We start from the raw sequence: 18520 nt of genomic DNA on the forward strand, positions 1-18520 counted from the left end.
CGGTGGGATGAGGAGAGAATCGGAAAAAAAAAAGTAAAACCCATGGGTTGAGATAAAGACAGCTTAAGAGGACAGCAAAGGAAGAGAAAATAATTAATAATAACAATAATGATGATAAAAGACTATACAAAACAAGTGATGCATGATGCAATTGCTCACCACCCGCCGCCTGATGCCCAGCCCGTCCCCGAGCAGCGATCGCTGCCCCCCGGCCAACCCCCCCAGTTTCTATACTGGGCATGACACCGTATGGGATGGAATGGCCCTTTGGCACAGTCCTGGCTGTGCCCCCTCCCAGCTCCTTGTGCCCCTGACTGGTGTCAGCACTGCTCAGCAACAGCCACACCATCAGGGGGTTACCAGCATTGTTCTATACTAAATCCAAAACACCTCACTATGGCAGCTACAAGGGAGAACATTAACTCTATCCCAGCTGAAACCAGGACATTCCTTCATGTCACTTGAGTTTCTTGCCCAAAAGTCATGATGTCCATCTTGGAAACTAGTCTGAGCAGGTCATAGACGCCTGAAGGCGAGTGACCATTTGACCAGCTAGTTTGTCGTCCTTTTCATCGTAGGACATTTCACCAGGTTGATTCGGGGTTTGAATCCAGTAAAATTCCATTCTGTATTAAGTTGTTGAGCCAGAAATGTCTCTAATGTTGTTGTGAAAACATGAGGATACAAAGGATCCATTGGTTTGCAATGCAAGTTATCCCACTGCTGCATCACACGTTGTTGAAGAACATGTTGTCTCCATTCCAGGATGTACGTATCTGGCTTCAGCTGGTTTTGATTTTACCTTTCCTTGCTAGATTAAGCATCTCTGGTGTTCTGTATTTTCATCCTGTGAATGCATCTACCCATGTAGAGAAAGTCAGCTGTTAATTATCTTTTGGATAACCTAGGAAGGTATGTGTCTTCAACTAATGCCTCTGTTTGGCTTTTTTTCCTGTGAGCTCCTTCTCCTCCTCACTCTGCTTTACAGTGTGGTCTCTGAAAGTATTTTGCTCAGGTATTCCAGTATCATCACCATTGGCACCCTCGGTACTCTTTTGTGATCTCTTTTGCCGCAGCGGCCACTTCAAGGTCCTGTTAATGGGCATCAGTTACAATCCTTTAATTTTTTGTTATTATAATCTCCTTTCAGCTTTTTCTATTATTTTGCCTGGTTTTAGCGTTAGGCTAACTGGCCTTAGCTACCCAATCATTCTGCTTTTTCTTTTTAATATTATCCAGGAAGATGCTAATATACCATCTGGAATTTCCCTGTTACTTCAAGATGTATTAAAAATGGGTATCAGTAGGCCAAAAAACTCTTCAAGCAACTCTTCAGGGACTCAATTTCAAGTTATCCAGCCTGCTGCCTTTAAAAATAAGTATCTTCAGAGAACAGTGTGCTGAATACTGAAATACTGTGCTGTAATCAAGTCAAAATCTGGTCCCAGAACAAGGACATGTTTCCCCAGCATCAATTATTTCGTCTTTGTTCACCATCCTGAAGTCCAAGCGGTAATCTTGTGTTGGGTATGGTGCACTTTGTGGAAGAAAACTGGGGTTTCTAATCTTTCTAAACACTAGCAGGGTTCCTAGGGGAACTCTTGCAGACCTAGCTCGAATTTAAATCCTCCAAAACTGCGCAACTTCACTTCTGCGCTTTGCGAGTAGGTGCTTAAAGAAGAGCTCATCCTGCTCCCTCGTTTGCTGTGATATTTAAATCCACTAGTGCTTTTCGTCCGTATCAGTTATCTCACGGATCCGTTGCATTCAAGAACCTGGAGTTCTGGGTTAACGATATATCTAAAGGAAAAATATTTAAGAAGATGTGCTGCCACCCACACACATCTTTATCTCTTTATGTTCTTCACCTTTCTTAAACAGGAAAAAGTCAGATTTTAAGAGGCTAAGCACATAAATTCTCTGTGATCACAGTGTCAGTGCCATTGGTTTTTACCATCTTGTTAACCACGATTTCTGGGGTTTTTTGCTGCTTCTTTGGACTTTTGGATACCCAAAGAACTATTTACATTTATATAAAAATTTTCACCACACTGTTGTCCCTAGGTACCAATAATATTTTCACTTTTGCTAAGATGGAAAACAGAGTTTGCATCTCCCTTCCTTTTCTCCGTTTCCATTTCAAATTCCCCTTTCTGGAACAGGACTAACCGGATGGTACGTGTTGCTCTGCAGGGGATTTTGTATGTTAGAATAGAGGTGAGGACGTATTAATGGCAATACCTTCTGAGTGTGCCCTGGGGCTACTTACATGACTACACTGTCCTGGTAACTAGTATTTATCTCCGAATTAGTAACTAGTAACTCATACTTGCCTGGTAACTAGTTGCCACCCTGTGGGCATCTGTATGCCCAGGCATCAGAAACCTTGCTCTGTGGTGCGTGAGTCTACCCCACGCCATTTCTATTCTTCTGAGCCTCCGGTTCATGTGCAATATTCTGCTCTGCCTCTGTATTAATGATTCATCCTAACCTTTATGTCATCAGGAAGTTTCATTAGAGTGCAGTTATTTTTGTGCACGTAATTAGAATATTAAATAGATGAATCCCTCAGGAATTCCTCTTGCATCCTCCAGCCTGCAGGTTGTCTTTCAGCAGAACCCATTTTCTTCTCACTTTTACGGCGATATAGAGCCACAAATCACAACCCTGCTTTGCTAGTTGACCTGTGCTGACAACTGTTTCAGAGAACAAAACCAAATACCAGGTTTATCTCCTGTAGCCTATTATTGCATGGTGCCTGGGGCAGATTCCTTGGTAGTTCATTTTCTGAGCACCGTCTAACAACTCTGTGTTCTGGCTTGAAGATTTCACGCTTCTGTCTCATGGTCACAAGTCGACAATCCATCCTTTCAGCTCCTCACACTCTTGTTTCCCTTATCATTCTCTTTGTTGTGTCTTTGGCAATGGTTATCGCATCAGGCTAACCAAAATGCCTTTATCCTTTGGATGCGGTGTTTAAGCTTATGCTACTAGATGTGTATCTTTTTGTCTACTGCGGGGGGGCCCCCCAGAAGCTGCAAGCTTCGGAAGGTTTTTTTCTGGTCTGTGAAAAGGGAGCACAGCTCATCCAGCATTACAAAGGTACTTCTTTGTTGTCAATATCTGTCATGCATTTAGACAGAGCTGTGGTTCATGTCCAGCTATCTTGCAAGTCACGTGCCCTTGCCGGCTTAGAAGCTCATGTGCAAACTTGTTTATATACTGTGTTTTTAACTTCATGCTCTTGCTACCAAGGAGGAATTTCATCAGTGACTTTAAAAGCCGGATCTGTTCAGAGACCCATTACTTCTGGTTCTGACCCCATAAGCTCTTTAATTGGGTGGCGTCCATCATCACAGTGCCTGTATCCTGCCCAAGAACCACCACAAGCAATACTTCTCTCTCCTTAAGAGCAGTTCTCCTTGGAAGAAGGAATTTAATTTTGGGAAGGAAGATGTCAAAGATGAGTGTTGTGCTACAACACGCTGATTATTGCATCCTCCAGGTTTGTTCCCTCCTGCCGCTCGGCGGTGGCACGGTGTATTGGAGCCGTTGGGCTGGCCCGTGGCCACTTGCTCATAGGTAGCCACAAATGACGAGAGATGCCTTGATCAGGCTGCGTGTTCGTGGAGAGATGGCCGTGGAGCCAGAGCTGCAAGACGTGTGCTCTCAACAACCTGGTTGCTGAGCACAAGTTCCCAATAAAAGCTTCTGATGTTTCCTAGGGGAGATGGCTCCTCTCCCGTGTCTGAACGGCAGTAATGGGTACGCTCTCGTTATCCTGCTGCCGTGGTATAAGCATGCTGAGAGTCAAACAGAGTTGCAGATCACCTTTGTACTTCTGGTAGTGCAGATCTGCCTTCTCAGCTTGGGTGACCTTTTCTAGATGGTTTTTTAACGGTGGGGAAATCAGACCCGAGGCACTTCACGTGTCTCCTAGTAATGCCTGCAGAACAGAGAAATCCCGGACCCACCGGCGCAGGCGGTGGCTCCGGTGTTTGCTCTGGATGCTCCCAGAATTAAGACATTTCACCCCGCCCCCATGCAGACCCCCCCAGGGCTGGTGCTGCAGGACGGGGCCTGGGGACGCACCGGAGCAGCTCTGCTCGCCTCGGCAGGCGCGGTGGAAAGCTCGCCAGCCACGTCAGTGATGCTGACGAGTTAAAGGGGTAAAAAGCACCAACTGAGAAGCCTGCAAACAAAACTCGGATAATTTTGAAAGATAACACTTGCTCTTAGCCTTTGTAATACAAGTCGGTCAGGGGATCGGATGGGAATTGAAACTGTAGGAGTCCTGGGAACCGCTGCAAGTGAGAGCGCGGAGCGGCGGGGTGGGAGGCGATGCTGGATGCTGGGGAGGGGAGCAATCTGGTACATATTGAGCGCAGTTACGGGATCCCCACATGAGGCCCCGCTGGAAGGGGAGGCAGCACATGCCCCATAACTGTGGAAATGGCGGATGAAAGCAAAAATGTCAGGCTTTGAAAGCAGCTAGGAAAAAGGAGGCATTCTGTGTGGTAACCAAGATTTTATTGTTTCCTGATCCCTGCTCTATATCCCACAGCTGGGGGGGATAGAGAGGAATGAAAACAAACAACATTTCATGAATGGAGGAGTTCAAACAGCTATCTCGCGCGCGGTGGAGCTGGGGACGGAGCAGACCTGTTTCTGTGGGGGTCTCGGGGCTGCGGCTCCTCGGCAGCCGGGCAGCAGAAGGCTCCCCCCCTCCCCAGAAAAAGCCAAATGATGGCAAAGCGTAGGGAGGGCATTCTCAGGACTGGAACTGCCGCGGAAAAGGCAGGAGCTGCCAATACTGATCACATCTTCTGCTTTATTGTACCAATAAAAGAAGGATTTGGTTGCTCAGGGGTAACTGCTGGAAAACATGGATTCTTCTAAATCTGACCGATGGAAGTTAAGTGGACCTTTCTCTTCTTTCTCCCCCTTTTCTCTGTCGTAATCCAGGGAGAATCATCCTCATCGCTCTTCTCCTTTATAAAACACGGTGTTTGATTCCGCGAGGAGCGTGCGTGGCTCTGCGACACGGCTCGCCCTGCCTGCTGTGCAGGGGAGAGGCAGGGGAGGCAGGGCTGCCGGCGCGGCCATCGCGTTCAGCAGCCCTGCGAAGCAGCTCCCCAGGCTCGACGGGTAAAACGGTTCGAAAATACTCACCTCCCGGCGCAGTGACAGCGACGTTGCGTAAAATAGCTGTCCCGAAGTCATGGGTTATCCGGGCGTTAGAATGGAAGCTGAAAAGGCAAATTGTGAAAAGAGCTGAGTAATACAAGGCGGTTGCCAGAACAGCAGAGGAAATAGCGCTGGGGCTAGATGTCTCCCAGTTTGGCAGAAGGATGCGCTGAGTCCTGCCCAGCTGCCGCGGGATCAGCTGCTCGCTCCGCTGCAGGCTCCGCCGGCTCCCGGGGCGCTGCCTGCGTGGAGGCGATCGCCACGGGGCCCTGCCCTTGGGACGGGAAGCGGGGACTCTGGCGAAGCGGTTTTAATTTAGCACCACCGATCGTAGCTGTGTTGCAGCCCGGCGGGCTCGGTCTCTGCGAGGCAGCAGTCGGGGGGCACGGGGGTTTTCCAGCCTGGCCGCAGCCCCCAGCCCGGTGCGTGGCTCTCACCTGCAGCGAGGGCTGGAGCTGCGGTCAGGAGGGAAGAGCCATCTTCTTCCCAAGCAAACTAGCTGTTAATTAACACTGTGCTTTAAAAACAAAGGCTGCTCCGCGCGCAGCCTTGGCCCCCTCTCCCCCCCTCTGCGTGCCCCCCCCCGGCACGCTCAGCCTCCCCGCCAGATTGCCTGTCTCACAGCCCACGCAGGATTGCTGGGTGCTTTTGTGTACCTAATCTAATTACGTGATTTTGAACAATTAAAGGCAAACCTTTCGGTGCGGCGGGCAACGAGTTGTCCAATAATCCCGTCAACTCTGCCTGGCCTCTGCGCTCCACCCCTGGCTTAGGCAGTTGGCATCGCTGGGTTGGCATTGCCGAAAAGCCCAGCAGCGGCGGGGATCCAAAACAGAGTTCGGAGGGTGGTGTTTGTAATGCATCCCCCCACGCACGCCCACACGAGCCCTCTCTATATAAATACATATGTTTAATTTTTTTTATAGCTAGGTGCATAGGTACACCGAGAGATGTCGGGGTGCCAGCGACGCGCTCTGTCCGTGCGGAGCACTTTGCTCGCGCCGTGTTTCGGAGCAGTGTGTGCCTCTGCAAATCGGGAGCGTCATGGGTTCAAACGTTGCTGCAGCGGGATGGAAGCCCTTGTCCAGGCGAGCCGGCAGCTCCCCGGCTGCTGCCCTGCGCCGGGGGGACCAGGGGGACCGGGGGGACTGGGGAGACTGGGGGGACTGGGGAGACTGGGGGGACTGGGGAGACCGGGGGGACTGGGGAGACTGGGAGGACTGGGGAGACTGGGGGAACCAAGGGGACCAGGGGGTCTGGGGGAGCGGGCACCGTGCCTCACTCCCTCCATTGCCATGAAAACAGCCCTGCGTTAGGTTTTAGTCGGGGGATTTTATTAACGCTTCAGAAAGGTTATTAGCCTACCCAACTAATAAGCCTTTTATGTTTGCCGTGACGTGGTTGCTCTTGGAGAAGGGCAGCTGGCAGCGTGAGGCCTGTTGGAGCCGATAGCCCTGGCTGGTGTGCCATGGAGAGCAGGAAAATTCAATTTTCCTACAAGAATAAGGTCAACAGGACCGATTGGTGGGGGTCTGATTTACTGACCTTATTTTCTGTTTTAAATATTTTCCTCAAAGACTATTTGCAGAGAGGGGATTGAATTATTTTTAGCACACGCTTCGATCGAGCTGGAATTATTCAGGCAGCAACAGCAATAGTTTCATTTGCAGCACTGAAAAGCTTTTTCTCCCCCGTTTCTGGTTACCATCAATAATTTTTAAATTACTGGTAAAAAGGAAAACGGCAAATGCCGATACAGACCCGAATTCTGGAGAAACACCTTGCAGGGAAATTACAGCCCCGGTGACTGCAGTCGTGATATTCAATTGCATGAGGGGCTGCGGAGCAGGAATGGCTCCGGTGGTGTCCCAGGAAAATAGGATTTGGTACCTTCAAGCTGCAGCAGTTGTTGTGCACTTGCGTGGTCGTGCTTCTAGCACCTACCCGCTTCCTCTGCGAAAGCTGTAAGGACAAGACCAAACGGTCTTACACCAAACCGGCTTAACAGCATTCCAATTTTTTTCACAGGTTAAAGCAATTCAAATAAATGTGTATTAGGAAAGAGCAGCAAAGAGTGAGCATCCCCGTTGTAGTTCTCCTTTGCAGACCTACTCCAGAGCAAAGTCCTATTTTCCTCCCGTAGAGCTGGAGCAGCATAGGCTAGATGAGCTTCATGCAAAGCAGTTATAAATTTGGTTGGGAAAGTTTTCTCCAAGATCAGTTGTCAAGGGTTTTCTGTTAAAATAGAAAGACGTGTAAATTGAAATTCCTCTATAGTTCATTATTTCTGTCCTGAATTAATTACTATTCAGCCTTCCTGCAAGGGACTTGGATTTGCTCTTGACATCAAGCAGGAGGAGAGTGCTGGGGCTTTAGAGAACGGGATGAGAATTCAAAATTATCCTGAAAAATTGCAGGAATATTTGGAGGGGAAAAAGAAATTGGATTTCAGTATGTACGAAGGAATGTATGCAGTATGTATGCGGGAAAATCAGCTAAGCAAATTCGAAATACGAAGCAACTGGAAGGAGAGCCATTCTGCAGGGAAGCACCTGGGGCCATGGTGGATCACGAAGCAAGCGTGAGTCAATGCTCTCATGGTATTAAAAAAAAAAAAAAAGACTAGAGATGACTTTGGGGTTCGCTAGACCCACAAACCAGCCTCCTACTCCACCGACCCTCGCTGTGGTCCCAACCTGAAACAGGAGGTCCACTGCTGGGCTCCGGCTCTCCAAAAAGATGCGGCAAGTCCCGAGGAGGTCGGTGAGGAAGCTCGTCTTGGCTGAACCGCTGGCTCACCCGACAGGGCTGAAGGACCAGAGCTGTTTACCTGGAGAAGAGAGGACTGAGAGCAGGTTTAGAATGCTTCAGACACAGAAAAGGTCGCTGCACAGAGGAGGGAAGAGCTGCTGTCCTTGCCCCGCGGGGCTGGGCCACGCCGCGGGCTCCACTTGCTGAAAATCTCATTTAGGAGTTTCATTTAGACTTTAGGAAAATCTGAATGAAGAGGTTCTTAAGAGCATGTTGGGTAAACATCTGTCAGGAAGGGATTATGAAGAATGGAGCCAGCTGTGGTGCACAGGGGTGGACGAAGTGTTTTCTTACAGCTACGTTTTCCTCTGATCCTGTTCATTTCTGTGTCAGCAAATAACGTCCTTTCCCTGCACCTCACCTGTGTAAACAGCAGCTTCCATAACTCTTGACTGCAGAAAAAATACCTGAAATTGCAGTAAACGCAAGTTATTTTTGTTACTTCAGTGGCAATAGTTGCAAAGTTTTTTGTAGCTTTCCAGCATGTTGGTTCTACAGTAGACTCTAATGGAAGAGGTGCTCCACGTCCACGTTGGGGATGTCCATGCACGCAAAGTGCTTGCTCTTGCTCCAGCGGTGGGGACAGGCAAGACATTGAAGCATGCATGAAAACTGCAAAAAAATGGGGAGAGCGATGCCAGCAAGTGGTCAGGGTGGAGGAGGAGGTGCACAGCACGTGGCTGTGGCAGGAGAGTCAGGCAGGACTCGGGCGATGCATTGCTCTGAAGACCAAACCCAAATCACCTTCGATGGGACGTGCCCTTTGGTGGTGCATTTTTTGACAGTCATCTTCCGCTTAATCTGTGCGGAGCGCGCTTTGCTGCTGCTGCCTACTGCTCGCTTTTTTCATCAGAAAGTCGCACATTGCTAAATCAAATACCTTATGAAGGATATCATTTCTCCGTAATTATCCCCATCAATAAAACTCATAATCTTCTCAAGGATGGGAATCAAGTGTTATTTGGCAGGGTCTCTTTTCAGCAAAACCAACTTCTCCGACATCCGTTCTGTCACTTATTCCTCGTCGTTAAAAACGCCTGGGTTTGTTGGTTTGTTTGAATGGTCGCTGGCCAAGGGTTGCTGTCTGCCCAACCTGCCTGCAGTACTCCGTCACATTCTGTGTAGTAAAATATTCGCGCTCTTCAGGACTTATACATTTCCCCAATATTTCAAGGCATTTCTAAACAAAATTAACCTCAGTGCACGGAGCGTCTCAGCTCGTTGTTTTCAGGCTCCTCGATGCTATTTATTGAGTTGGCTCAGCCCCAAAATGAGCAGAGGAATGCAAGACCGCTGCGGCTTTTGGGTTGTATCTATGCATGAAATTTTAAACACAGATGGTGTAGGCTAGACAGATGACCTATACATCCATGGAAGGAATAACTTGATTTCCTATTTGACAGGTTTTTGGTGAAATATGCAGAAAGCATATTTTTTCTTCTCTGCTACATAATATTTTGTGGTCACGCTACATGCGATAATGTCAGCAGAGGTTACTCTGCCCATTCGAGCAGGGGAGTGCCAATGTTATTTGAAAATATGGGGATATAGAGGGCCCGAGGGGCTGAACAAGAAGAGAGCTGCAGAGAAAGCCACGGGCAGCGTCAGCTGGGGGGGAGCTCGGTTCGGTGTGCCCCCCCAGCCCTTGACATGGGGAGAACACCTGGGCGAGAAGAGAGGGGCTTTTGTTTCCGAGAAAGCCCCTGCAGCATGGGGAAGAGCTCCAATTACTTACAGTGAGCATTATAAAAGCTCTTCAGCTTGAGCCCCATGATACTTGACGTGAGGAAGCTGGGCTCAAGAGCCATTTCATCATTCTTAAGTAAAGACAAAGGAAAGCATGTTAAATGTGAATTAGACATTGAATGTGCATGATACACAGATGAAAAACCCATTGCCATTTCACTTTCTAATGAAGACCCCTGCTTTTGCTTGGATGCTGTTTGCCATCCTCTGGCTTGCGTTATCTCCTAGAGCAAGGCTGCAGAACAAAGCATGATAGTTGTAGACCATGTGTTCATATTCTCGTTTTTGTTCTGTTTCTAATGTATTTTCTGGAGTTAGTTGTCTGGGGCACGATGAGAAGTTTACTTGTCTAAATCACTTATGTAAAAACTGTTAGCTCTTTGTTTTTATACATATACAAGATCCCTTTTATTTTAATCTATTCATAGGAATATGCTACATAATGAAATGCATTAAAATCACTGTATATGTCTTGCAAAGCAAGATTTCTTAGTTTCTCAGTAAACATCTGTAGATCGTAGAGATGTAGGGCCTTCTGGGGGTCTTTAGCTCAACTTTCCGCTTGAAGCAGGACTGCTGCTGGCACTGGATCAAGTTAGTTCTGGCTTCATGTAGGCAAGCTTTGAAAACCTCTAAGGATGGAGGTCCCTCGCCTCTCTGGTGACCATCCATGAAGAAGCTTTTCCTAATGTCCATGTCCTACAAAACCCTCTGGTCAGGGTGACATGTGAGCTGGTTGTGCTCAGCCTGGAGAAGAAGAGGCAAAAGGGAAAGCCAGCTGTAATCTTCTGCCTCCTAACAGTGACCAAGGAGAAAGCAGAGCCAGAGCCTTCCCAGAGGTGCATGGAGAAAGCAGGAGGTCACACATTGGCTGGGGGCATCTGGCTGGATTTGGGAAAGAAATTCCCACGAAAGTGGTTAAACTCTGGAGCAGGCTGCCCAGAGGGGTGGTGGGATCTCCCTTTGGGGGATTTTCAAAGCTCAGCTGAAGAAGACCCTGAGCAACACTTTGAAGCTGACCTTGCTCAGAAGGGGAGGTTGGTCTGGACACCCTCTGAGGCTCCTTCCGACCTGAATTTTTTGATGCTTTTTTTCATCCCATTCTCCTTTAAATCTCTCCTCTGTCATGGTGGTTGTGGAAAATTTGACAGCAGGTCACCAGAGAGGTGGGGGACCTCCAGTTAAAGTGCTGGGATGAGGGAGGAGATGGTGCAACAGCGTTTTGTATACCTGCTAAAAGCTATTACGGTCACTGCTTCCTGTACCTCCGCTGAAGCGGGTTTGGTGCACAGGCCAGAGCTCTGCCTCTTTTCTTCAGGAAATGTTAAGGGGGTTTTTAGGTTAAACCTCAGAACTCTTGTATACAAGACTTGATAAGCTGGGGCCAATGAAATGAAGTCAGCTCCCAAACATTTCAGGAGCTGGGTCAGAGGTTTCCTTCATTGTTTTTCTAAATTGAAATCCATCTTCTGTGTCCTCCCTGGTGCAGTTTCCAGGAAGAACATGCAACGAGCCACTAATTCCCAGGATTTTCTAAGGCTGCAAGTCCAACAGAGTCAGAGAGTTTACAAACCTATTCAAATCTGCCTCTGCTCTGTTTACAAAAGGCATCCCAGAGTTTCCCTTCCTGTGAGCTCTGCTGTGGTGGCCCTGGAGCAGCAGAGCCATGCACAGCTCCTCAGTAGACCGGTCTCTTTACCAGGCAAAGCTGCAGAAGATTTGCCTGTGCTGGGGAATGGAGACACCGAAACAACAGCCCCAGCGCAGGCTCACTTCAGCAGCTTCGAAAACCACAGGGATAGCCTCAACTCCAATATTTACTGGACCTTGCATCATTCCTTCCGTCATTCCTTTTGCCTTCAGCCGTTGGAGAAGAGAGATTGCGAGAGTGATTTATTGACCCCCAGCGATGCCGTCTCATTCGGCCTTGGGAGCCATCTCCGAGCGTAGCCATTAACAGCCGCGTGCTGCCTCCGGGCTGTCCCGGTTCACTTCCCACGTCTGCAGAGGCACAGCTACACCCGCCATGTCCTCCCACGGCTTCCTTTGCGCCCGGCCAGCCCCTGGCACGGGCGGGTTGTGTGGTGGCTGCCTTTGCTGGCAGGGCTCTGTGCTGCTCCCTCTGCATCCGCCCCAGGTGTCTTTCTTGCTTTCTCAGTAGATAAAGTGCTTTCTAGGACAGGGTTGGTTTCATGCTGTGCAGCGCGAGCCCAGCTGTTGGTGAGGCTCGTTGTCACCGTGGGTGTCCTTGGCTTTGACTCGTGTCCTCGAGCCTCCTCCCTTGGGTCAACCTCTGAGTTCCTTGTGGCTGCAGATGCCATTGGGGTCCCACAGGCAACACGCTGCCTGAGAGTCGTGGGCTGGGGGGTGGTACGAATAGTGTTAACGGTTAGGAAAAGCCAGCTCATACGTTCTTATTTCTGCTTTCTGTATGTATATGCATGACAATTAGAGGTCATATACCATTTTTCCGCATGCATCATTTTTCCACAGGACGCATCATTCGGTGCAGAGGGAAAACACACAAGCGTGTTAAGACCACACGCGCTATATAAGGTACAAGAAGAGAAAGATCAATATGTAAAATAGATATTTTATTTTATTTTATTTTATTTTATTTTATTTTATTTTATTTTATTTTATTTTATTTTATTTTATTTTATCTGGAATTAGACAAAACCAGGTATTACCAGGTGCTAGAGAACCACATGCAACCCTGAGCCTGAAAAGCACCTCTCCTGCAGATATCTGTTTGTGTGTATGCTCACGCTGGGAGTACGTCTGCCCACAGGAGACAACAGTATTTTTTGCTCCAGCGTTACCTCTAGAGTACGTTCAGAAAGTCTTATCCAAACTGTGTGCAGCAGTGAACACTCCCCACACACCCTGAGGTTGTTGCTGAGGTTGAATCGACATCTATTGGCTTGTCATTTGGTGAATGCGTCATTACAAATTTGCTTTGGACTTGATCTTTCTTCCTTTCCTTCCCAAAGCTCCTGTTCATTGCGTCCATGATGTCAGTGCTACTTCTGGGGTTTAGGTTCTGCAGTGATGGTTGCTCCTTTTCTTCATGCCTTTGATGCCTGGTTTCCGTATGGGCCTGGGAAAGCTCCACCAGTGCTCAGCCTGTGTCAGGTTCTGCCATGAGCAGAAAGGATCCCAAAGGGATTCAGCTCTTCATGCAGCCCAGGCAGCCCAGAGAGGCTTGTGCAGGTCTCCTATCCCATTCTAGACCTGTTCAGATGTTGTCTCCTCTCATGAGAAGTATGGCCACCTGATGGGGACTGTGGCCTCAGAGAGATCTCCCAAGAAATCATCTGTAAGGAGGTCGGATTCTTTCTTTCCTGCTAGAGACGTAAACTCGGAGGGCCTTGTAACAGCCCCTGCAAGCTTGCACATGCAATGCACGTGCAGGTGTAGCTCAGACCACGGCAGTTCCCACCTGTCCTTTGGTAGATGCTGCACAAGAAGGTTTAGCGTCGGTGTTGGCCAGGCATTGCTTTTTCATTCATCTTCTACATCAGGAGTGAGAGGTGCAGCTCTCCTTGGCTAGGAAGTCCATCCCACATTGACCCATGAGTTCTTCTTGCTTTTGCTTTTCCACATCTCTCCCCCACCGCACTGGTGGGAGTGCACGAGCAGCTGGTGGGTGCTTTGTTGCTGGCTGGGGCAACCCACCAGTGCAGCAAGTGGAGCCCATGGGATCCCAGTGCAGCAAGTGGAGCCCATGGGATCCCAGTGCAGCAAGCGGAGCCCATGGGATCCCAGTGCAGCAAGCGGAGCCCATGGGATCCCAGTGCAGCAAGCGGAGCCCATGGGATCCCAGTGCAGCTCGGGGAGCACCAGCAGCCTGGGAACCGCAGCCCTGAGCAGCAGCCGCGTTTCCAGCAGGCAGTGTTTCTTGTGAAGGTGATTTTCAAGCCTTCACTGAACCGAAAACTTTCAGATCCTCCTTCAACTACTGAGTGCTGTGGGGTGCATCGCTCGGGGTCGCTGAGCACGGGGGTGTGAGCATGCATGAGGGACAGGGGCAGCAGGGAAGCGCAGCTCTGCCCTGTAACTGCTCCCTGTCGAGATAAGTCGTCTGTGTGTGACCTCACGAACTGTTCTCAAAATCACTACGGTTTCCAGGAACCGCGTCATCGCACGGGTGAGGGACATTCCCAGCCCCACCGCTCCGGTGGCTGCAGTATGCAAATCGGCATGGCCCATCTGTGTGCCCAGCAGTTAAAAAAAACTTTAAAAAAAAAAAAAAAGCGCGCTTGGGCACTTACTCTAAGAATATAAATGTAGACAGCGTGTCTCGAAGATGAATGACGGTGGGAAAAAAGCTTTCCCTCCTGCCAGGACTGAAGTCTCCGTGTGCACAGAGGGTGTCTGGGTGCTGCTCTCCTGGCTTTTGCTGCCAGCGGGGGCGTTTCTGGGGCTCAGGGTCTCCCCTTGGTCCAAGGAGCGAGCATGTCCGCAAAACCACCACGGGCCAGACACGGAGAGGGCTGGGATGGGTTGAGTTTGCTGCGCAGGGTAAAATCTGTCCCCTCACGGTTTAAGCAAATGTGTTTTGGGGAGAGGAGGTCAGCGCTCAGGTCTTATTTTATTAATTGAACCCTTGCTTTTCCAAATAACTAAATCTCTAGGCGGCTTTTCATTTGCAATCCCTGGCCAGCCGTGGGCCTGAGTTGGTTAACAGGAACACGCGTCGAGGTGCCGCAACGCACGGTGCAACCTGGGGAACGAGCTTCAGAACATAAAATATTCCCCCACCCTCCTCCAGCTCCCTCCTGGGGAAAGGCGAGCTCCAGCTCATCGGCCTCCGCCCCCGATGCGGGTGTTAGCGCTGGGTTTCCTCCTGGTTTTCGGTCTTAATTGATGCATGGGCTGGTTTTCCTCGTCTGAGCGGCTGCCAAGGCTGACGCTTGGTCTGGGAAGAAGAGAGGGAACGGGCAGGTTCCTCCAAACCAAAGCCGTGGGATGGGTGAGCGCTGCCGCTTTCGCCGTGCCACATCCCACGTGCCGGACTGGGAGCGCCGAGCAGCGGGCGTACGTCTTTTACTGCAAATTTATGCAAATTCAGACACTCCTGCCTGTCCCTGTGCATTTTCGGGTCTTTTTTTATGGTTTTATTTGAGGTTTCGGTGCAGGGAAGTGAAGTTGCGGGTGTGGCATGTGCATTTTCTAATGATTTTACCTTCGAAAGATGTCATTTCCCTCCTGCAGCCCTCTCCCCTGCCGATACCCGTGTCACAAGAACATTTTGCTCGCTTCTTTAAATCCCCCTATTATTAATACAGTTTCAAAATTACAATTTTACACATGACTAGGTTTTTCACGTTAATAAGACTATCACCTTCGGGCTGGCAGGGGTTAGCCGGAGCTGCAGCCATCCCCGCGCGGTCCCGACCAGCATCCCATTGCCGGCTGCTCCCGCGGGAAGCAGGACCTTGCGGCAGGGCAGCGCTTGATGCGGGGCGCGGGTAAAATGTGCCGGTGATGGACGCTGCGCCCTGCGGCAGCGCCAGGGCCGGCTGCACGGGGTGCCGGCGGTGCCAGCGCCGCGCAGGATGCTGGCCGTGTCACCGGCGGTGTCACCACGCGGCATCGCCGCTGCGCTGGCCGGGTTGCCCCGGTAACTGATGCACGTCAAAGGGAGCAAACGATGAACAGGCTTAAAAAAAGGCGACAAAGCAACCGGCACAAACAAACCAGGTATTTGCTCAGAGGGGTTGCACGGTTTTAATGCCCTTAGCGTGTAGTTATTTATGAGTAGCTTTCCTTTAATCAACAGCAGCAGAGGGACTGCGCTTAAATATAAATACAGTCACAGATCATAAACCCTTGCTAGTGCAGCCACACAAAACTGATCACTAATAACTTGGCAGTTGAGCAGGAGGGTTCAGAGGTTGCTGACAGACACGAGTGGCTGCAGAGAAAAACCAGGTTATTCATGACGAAGTAGTACTGTGCACGTTCAAAGCACTCGTAAATAATGGCTGGTGCTGCGGGGAAGGGTGCCGTCCTTGCCTCCCGGGCGGTGAGGATGGGTGCTGGGGGAGCGAGCGGCTCCTGGCCCCTCTGCCATGAACGGCCGGAGGAGGGAGATGGGGAACCCAGCTCTCTGCAAACGTCCTTAAATACCCCAGCGAGTGCAGCGCTCGATGAATGCCTCCTCGCTCGCTCTCCTGCTGGCACCACACGCCGAGTGCTTAAGTGAGATTATTTTTTTGAAAACACGGAGCCGGTAAGTGCGTGCTTGTGGTCTCCTATATTTATCTCCTCCTCATGCGTTCGGCTGTCGCTCTCCTTTCCCTGCTCATCAACCTCAGGTTGTGCTCCAGAGCCCTCGCTGGGGCAGCAGCATCTTTGAAGCCGGCGAGCGTTGTGCCCGAGTGAATATTACAACAGTTTTCTCGGAGCCTTCAAACCGCAGGGAAAAAATTATTCTCTATTGGTTTGTGATTTGCTATGACATTCAGCAGACTTTGAGTAGATAGGCAGTACCTGAAAGACCCTCGGTACCATCACTCGCCATCCGTGGAGAGCTGTAGGGGAGCTCCAGAAGTTCGCTCTAGGGAAGGCACCGGCACCTGCACTGCAAAGCTGCTCACGAGGTTCTCAGAGCAGCACACAGAGACGGGGCAGGTTTATAAATGTAAAATAAAAAAAAAAATTAAAAATCACTATTTTAGTAATAAATAAGAAAATATGAAATAGATAAAAAATATATCAATATATCAAGATGCAAAGCACTTGAGGGGTCCTTCTGGAGCACACGGCTGGGAAGGTCGCTCCGTGCCTTCCTGGGGTTTTTCCAACTTGACTTTTGACCGGTGACGCGGTACGCACAGGGTATGGAGGCCGCGGGTCAGATCCTGCGCCGGAGGCAACGTAGCTGTGAGCACTGCATGCAGCCCAGCCTCGGGTGCTGCAGCCCGACACGTGATGTGCTGCGCCCGGCGTGCCACCGCTGCAGGGTCCTCCCACAACACCTACCGATCACGCATCGCATTGCTCAAATTGAGTGTTTTTGGTGAAGCGTCCTTCCTTATGCTTTTTCTTTATTTTTTTTTTTTTTTACAGAATTCTTTTTAGACCTTGACCCAAAAAAAAGTTAAAAATCTGGAAACCGTGTCTCGTGTCTCCCGTGCAGGCGCAAGCAGCGGGCTCAGCACACTCCCTCGCCCACCCACGGAGCCGGCCGCCCCATGCCCATGCCCGTCAGATCCACCTCCGCCGGCTCTACCCCAACTCACGTCCCGCAGGACTCGCTTGCAGGTGTCGGGGGAGACGTGCAGGAAGCTTTCACACAAGGTGAGTATCGCACAAAGCAGAACCACATCTGGTGTTAATCCTGCCATCGCTGTGTAAAAGAGGGGAGATTCGGACTGATAGGAGGAAGAAATTGTTTATGCTGAGGGCGGTGAAGCACTGGCACAGGTTGCCCAGAGAGGTGGGAGATGCCCCATCCCTGGGAAACATCCCAGGCCAGGTTGGACGGGGCTCTGAGCACCCTGCTCTGGTTGAAGCTGTCCCTGTCACTGCAGGGGTTGGGCTGGGTGGGCTCTGAAGGTCCCTTCGCACCCAAAGCATTCTGTGATGCTAGGTACACCAGAAGCGTAACTCACCAATATTGAGACAATAATTACGAACCCCTTTTCTGTGCTCTAAAGAAAGAGGTTGAGGGCATGTTTTTAACCTTAACAACTTAATGAAGTTATTTCTGTGATGATGATCATCCCTCCAGGGGAAGGGATCTTCCATCCCAGAAAGTTACACCTACAAATAATTTAAGAGTTAGACATTAAAAACTGGTCATATCTACAAATCTGGTGGTTGAACTGTGCTATGATTTGCAAGAGGAAAAAAGCAGCTTAATGACCAAAAGCAGGAAAACAAGCAGCCCTCTATCCAGAGTATTTAGCTAACAGCTACTCACCTCTCTGCTGGTTATGAGGCAGAAAGGACGATGAAATTTTGCAGCACAACTCGGTGAAGGCTGTTCATAACGGAGCGGTTGGCTGCATGCACAGCTGCAGAATGGCTTGCTCGCTCTGCTGGAGACATGCAGCAGCCCTGTGGGGAGAAGGAGAAAAAAGTGCTAAACATGAGAAATGGGAGAGGAGGGGAGGGGAGGGGTAGGGGAGGGGAGGGGAGGGGAGGGGAGGGGAGGGGAGGGGAGGGGAGGAGAGGCGAGGAGAGGCGAGGCGAGGCGAGGCGAGGCGAGGCGAGGCGAGGCGAGGCGAGGCGAGGCGAGGCGAGGCGAGGCGAGGAGAGGCGAGGCGAGGCGAGGCGAGGCGAGGAGGAGGAGAGGAGAGGAGAGGAGAGGAGAGGAGAGGAGAGGAGAGGAGAGGAGAGGAGAGGAGAGGAGAGGAGAGGCGAGGCGAGGCGAGGCGAGGCGAGGCGAGGCGAGGCGAGGCGAGCGAGGCGAGGCGAGGCGAGGCGAGGCGAGGCGAGGCGAGGGCGAGGGCGAGGCGAGGCGAGGCGAGGAGAGGAGAGGAGAGGAGAGGAGAGGAGAGGAGAGGGAGGAGGAGAGGAGAGGAGAGGAGAGGAGAGGAGAGGGAGGAGAGGAGAGGAGAGGAGAGGAGAGAGAGGCGAAGGCGAAGGCGAGGCGAGGCGAGGCGAGGGCGAGGCGAGGGGAGGGAGGGGGAAGAGAAAGGGGAGGGGAGGGGAGGGGAGGGGAGGGGAGGGGAGGGGAGGGGAGGGAGGGGAGGGGAGGGGAGGGAAGGGAGGGAAGGGAAGGGAAGGGAAGGGAAGGGTAGGAAGGGAAGGGAAGGGAAGG

At 50.6% G+C, this 18520-nt stretch overlaps 1 protein-coding gene across 1 annotated transcript in view; it reads left to right on the forward strand.

The window, feature by feature from the left end:
• The window catches only part of LOC104039232 (dystrobrevin beta), a 105033-nt gene that overhangs the window by 77911 nt on the left and 8602 nt on the right, over positions 1-18520 (forward strand). The window contains exons 13-14 of the mRNA XM_075707759.1: positions 10907-10924; positions 16902-17052. Coding sequence (XP_075563874.1) covers positions 10907-10924; positions 16902-17052 — 169 coding nt within the window. The remainder of the gene's footprint in view (positions 1-10906; positions 10925-16901; positions 17053-18520) is intronic.

This window comes from Pelecanus crispus, chromosome 3 (assembly GCF_030463565.1).
Source record: "Pelecanus crispus isolate bPelCri1 chromosome 3, bPelCri1.pri, whole genome shotgun sequence".
NCBI classification, from domain to species: Eukaryota; Metazoa; Chordata; class Aves; order Pelecaniformes; family Pelecanidae; genus Pelecanus; species Pelecanus crispus.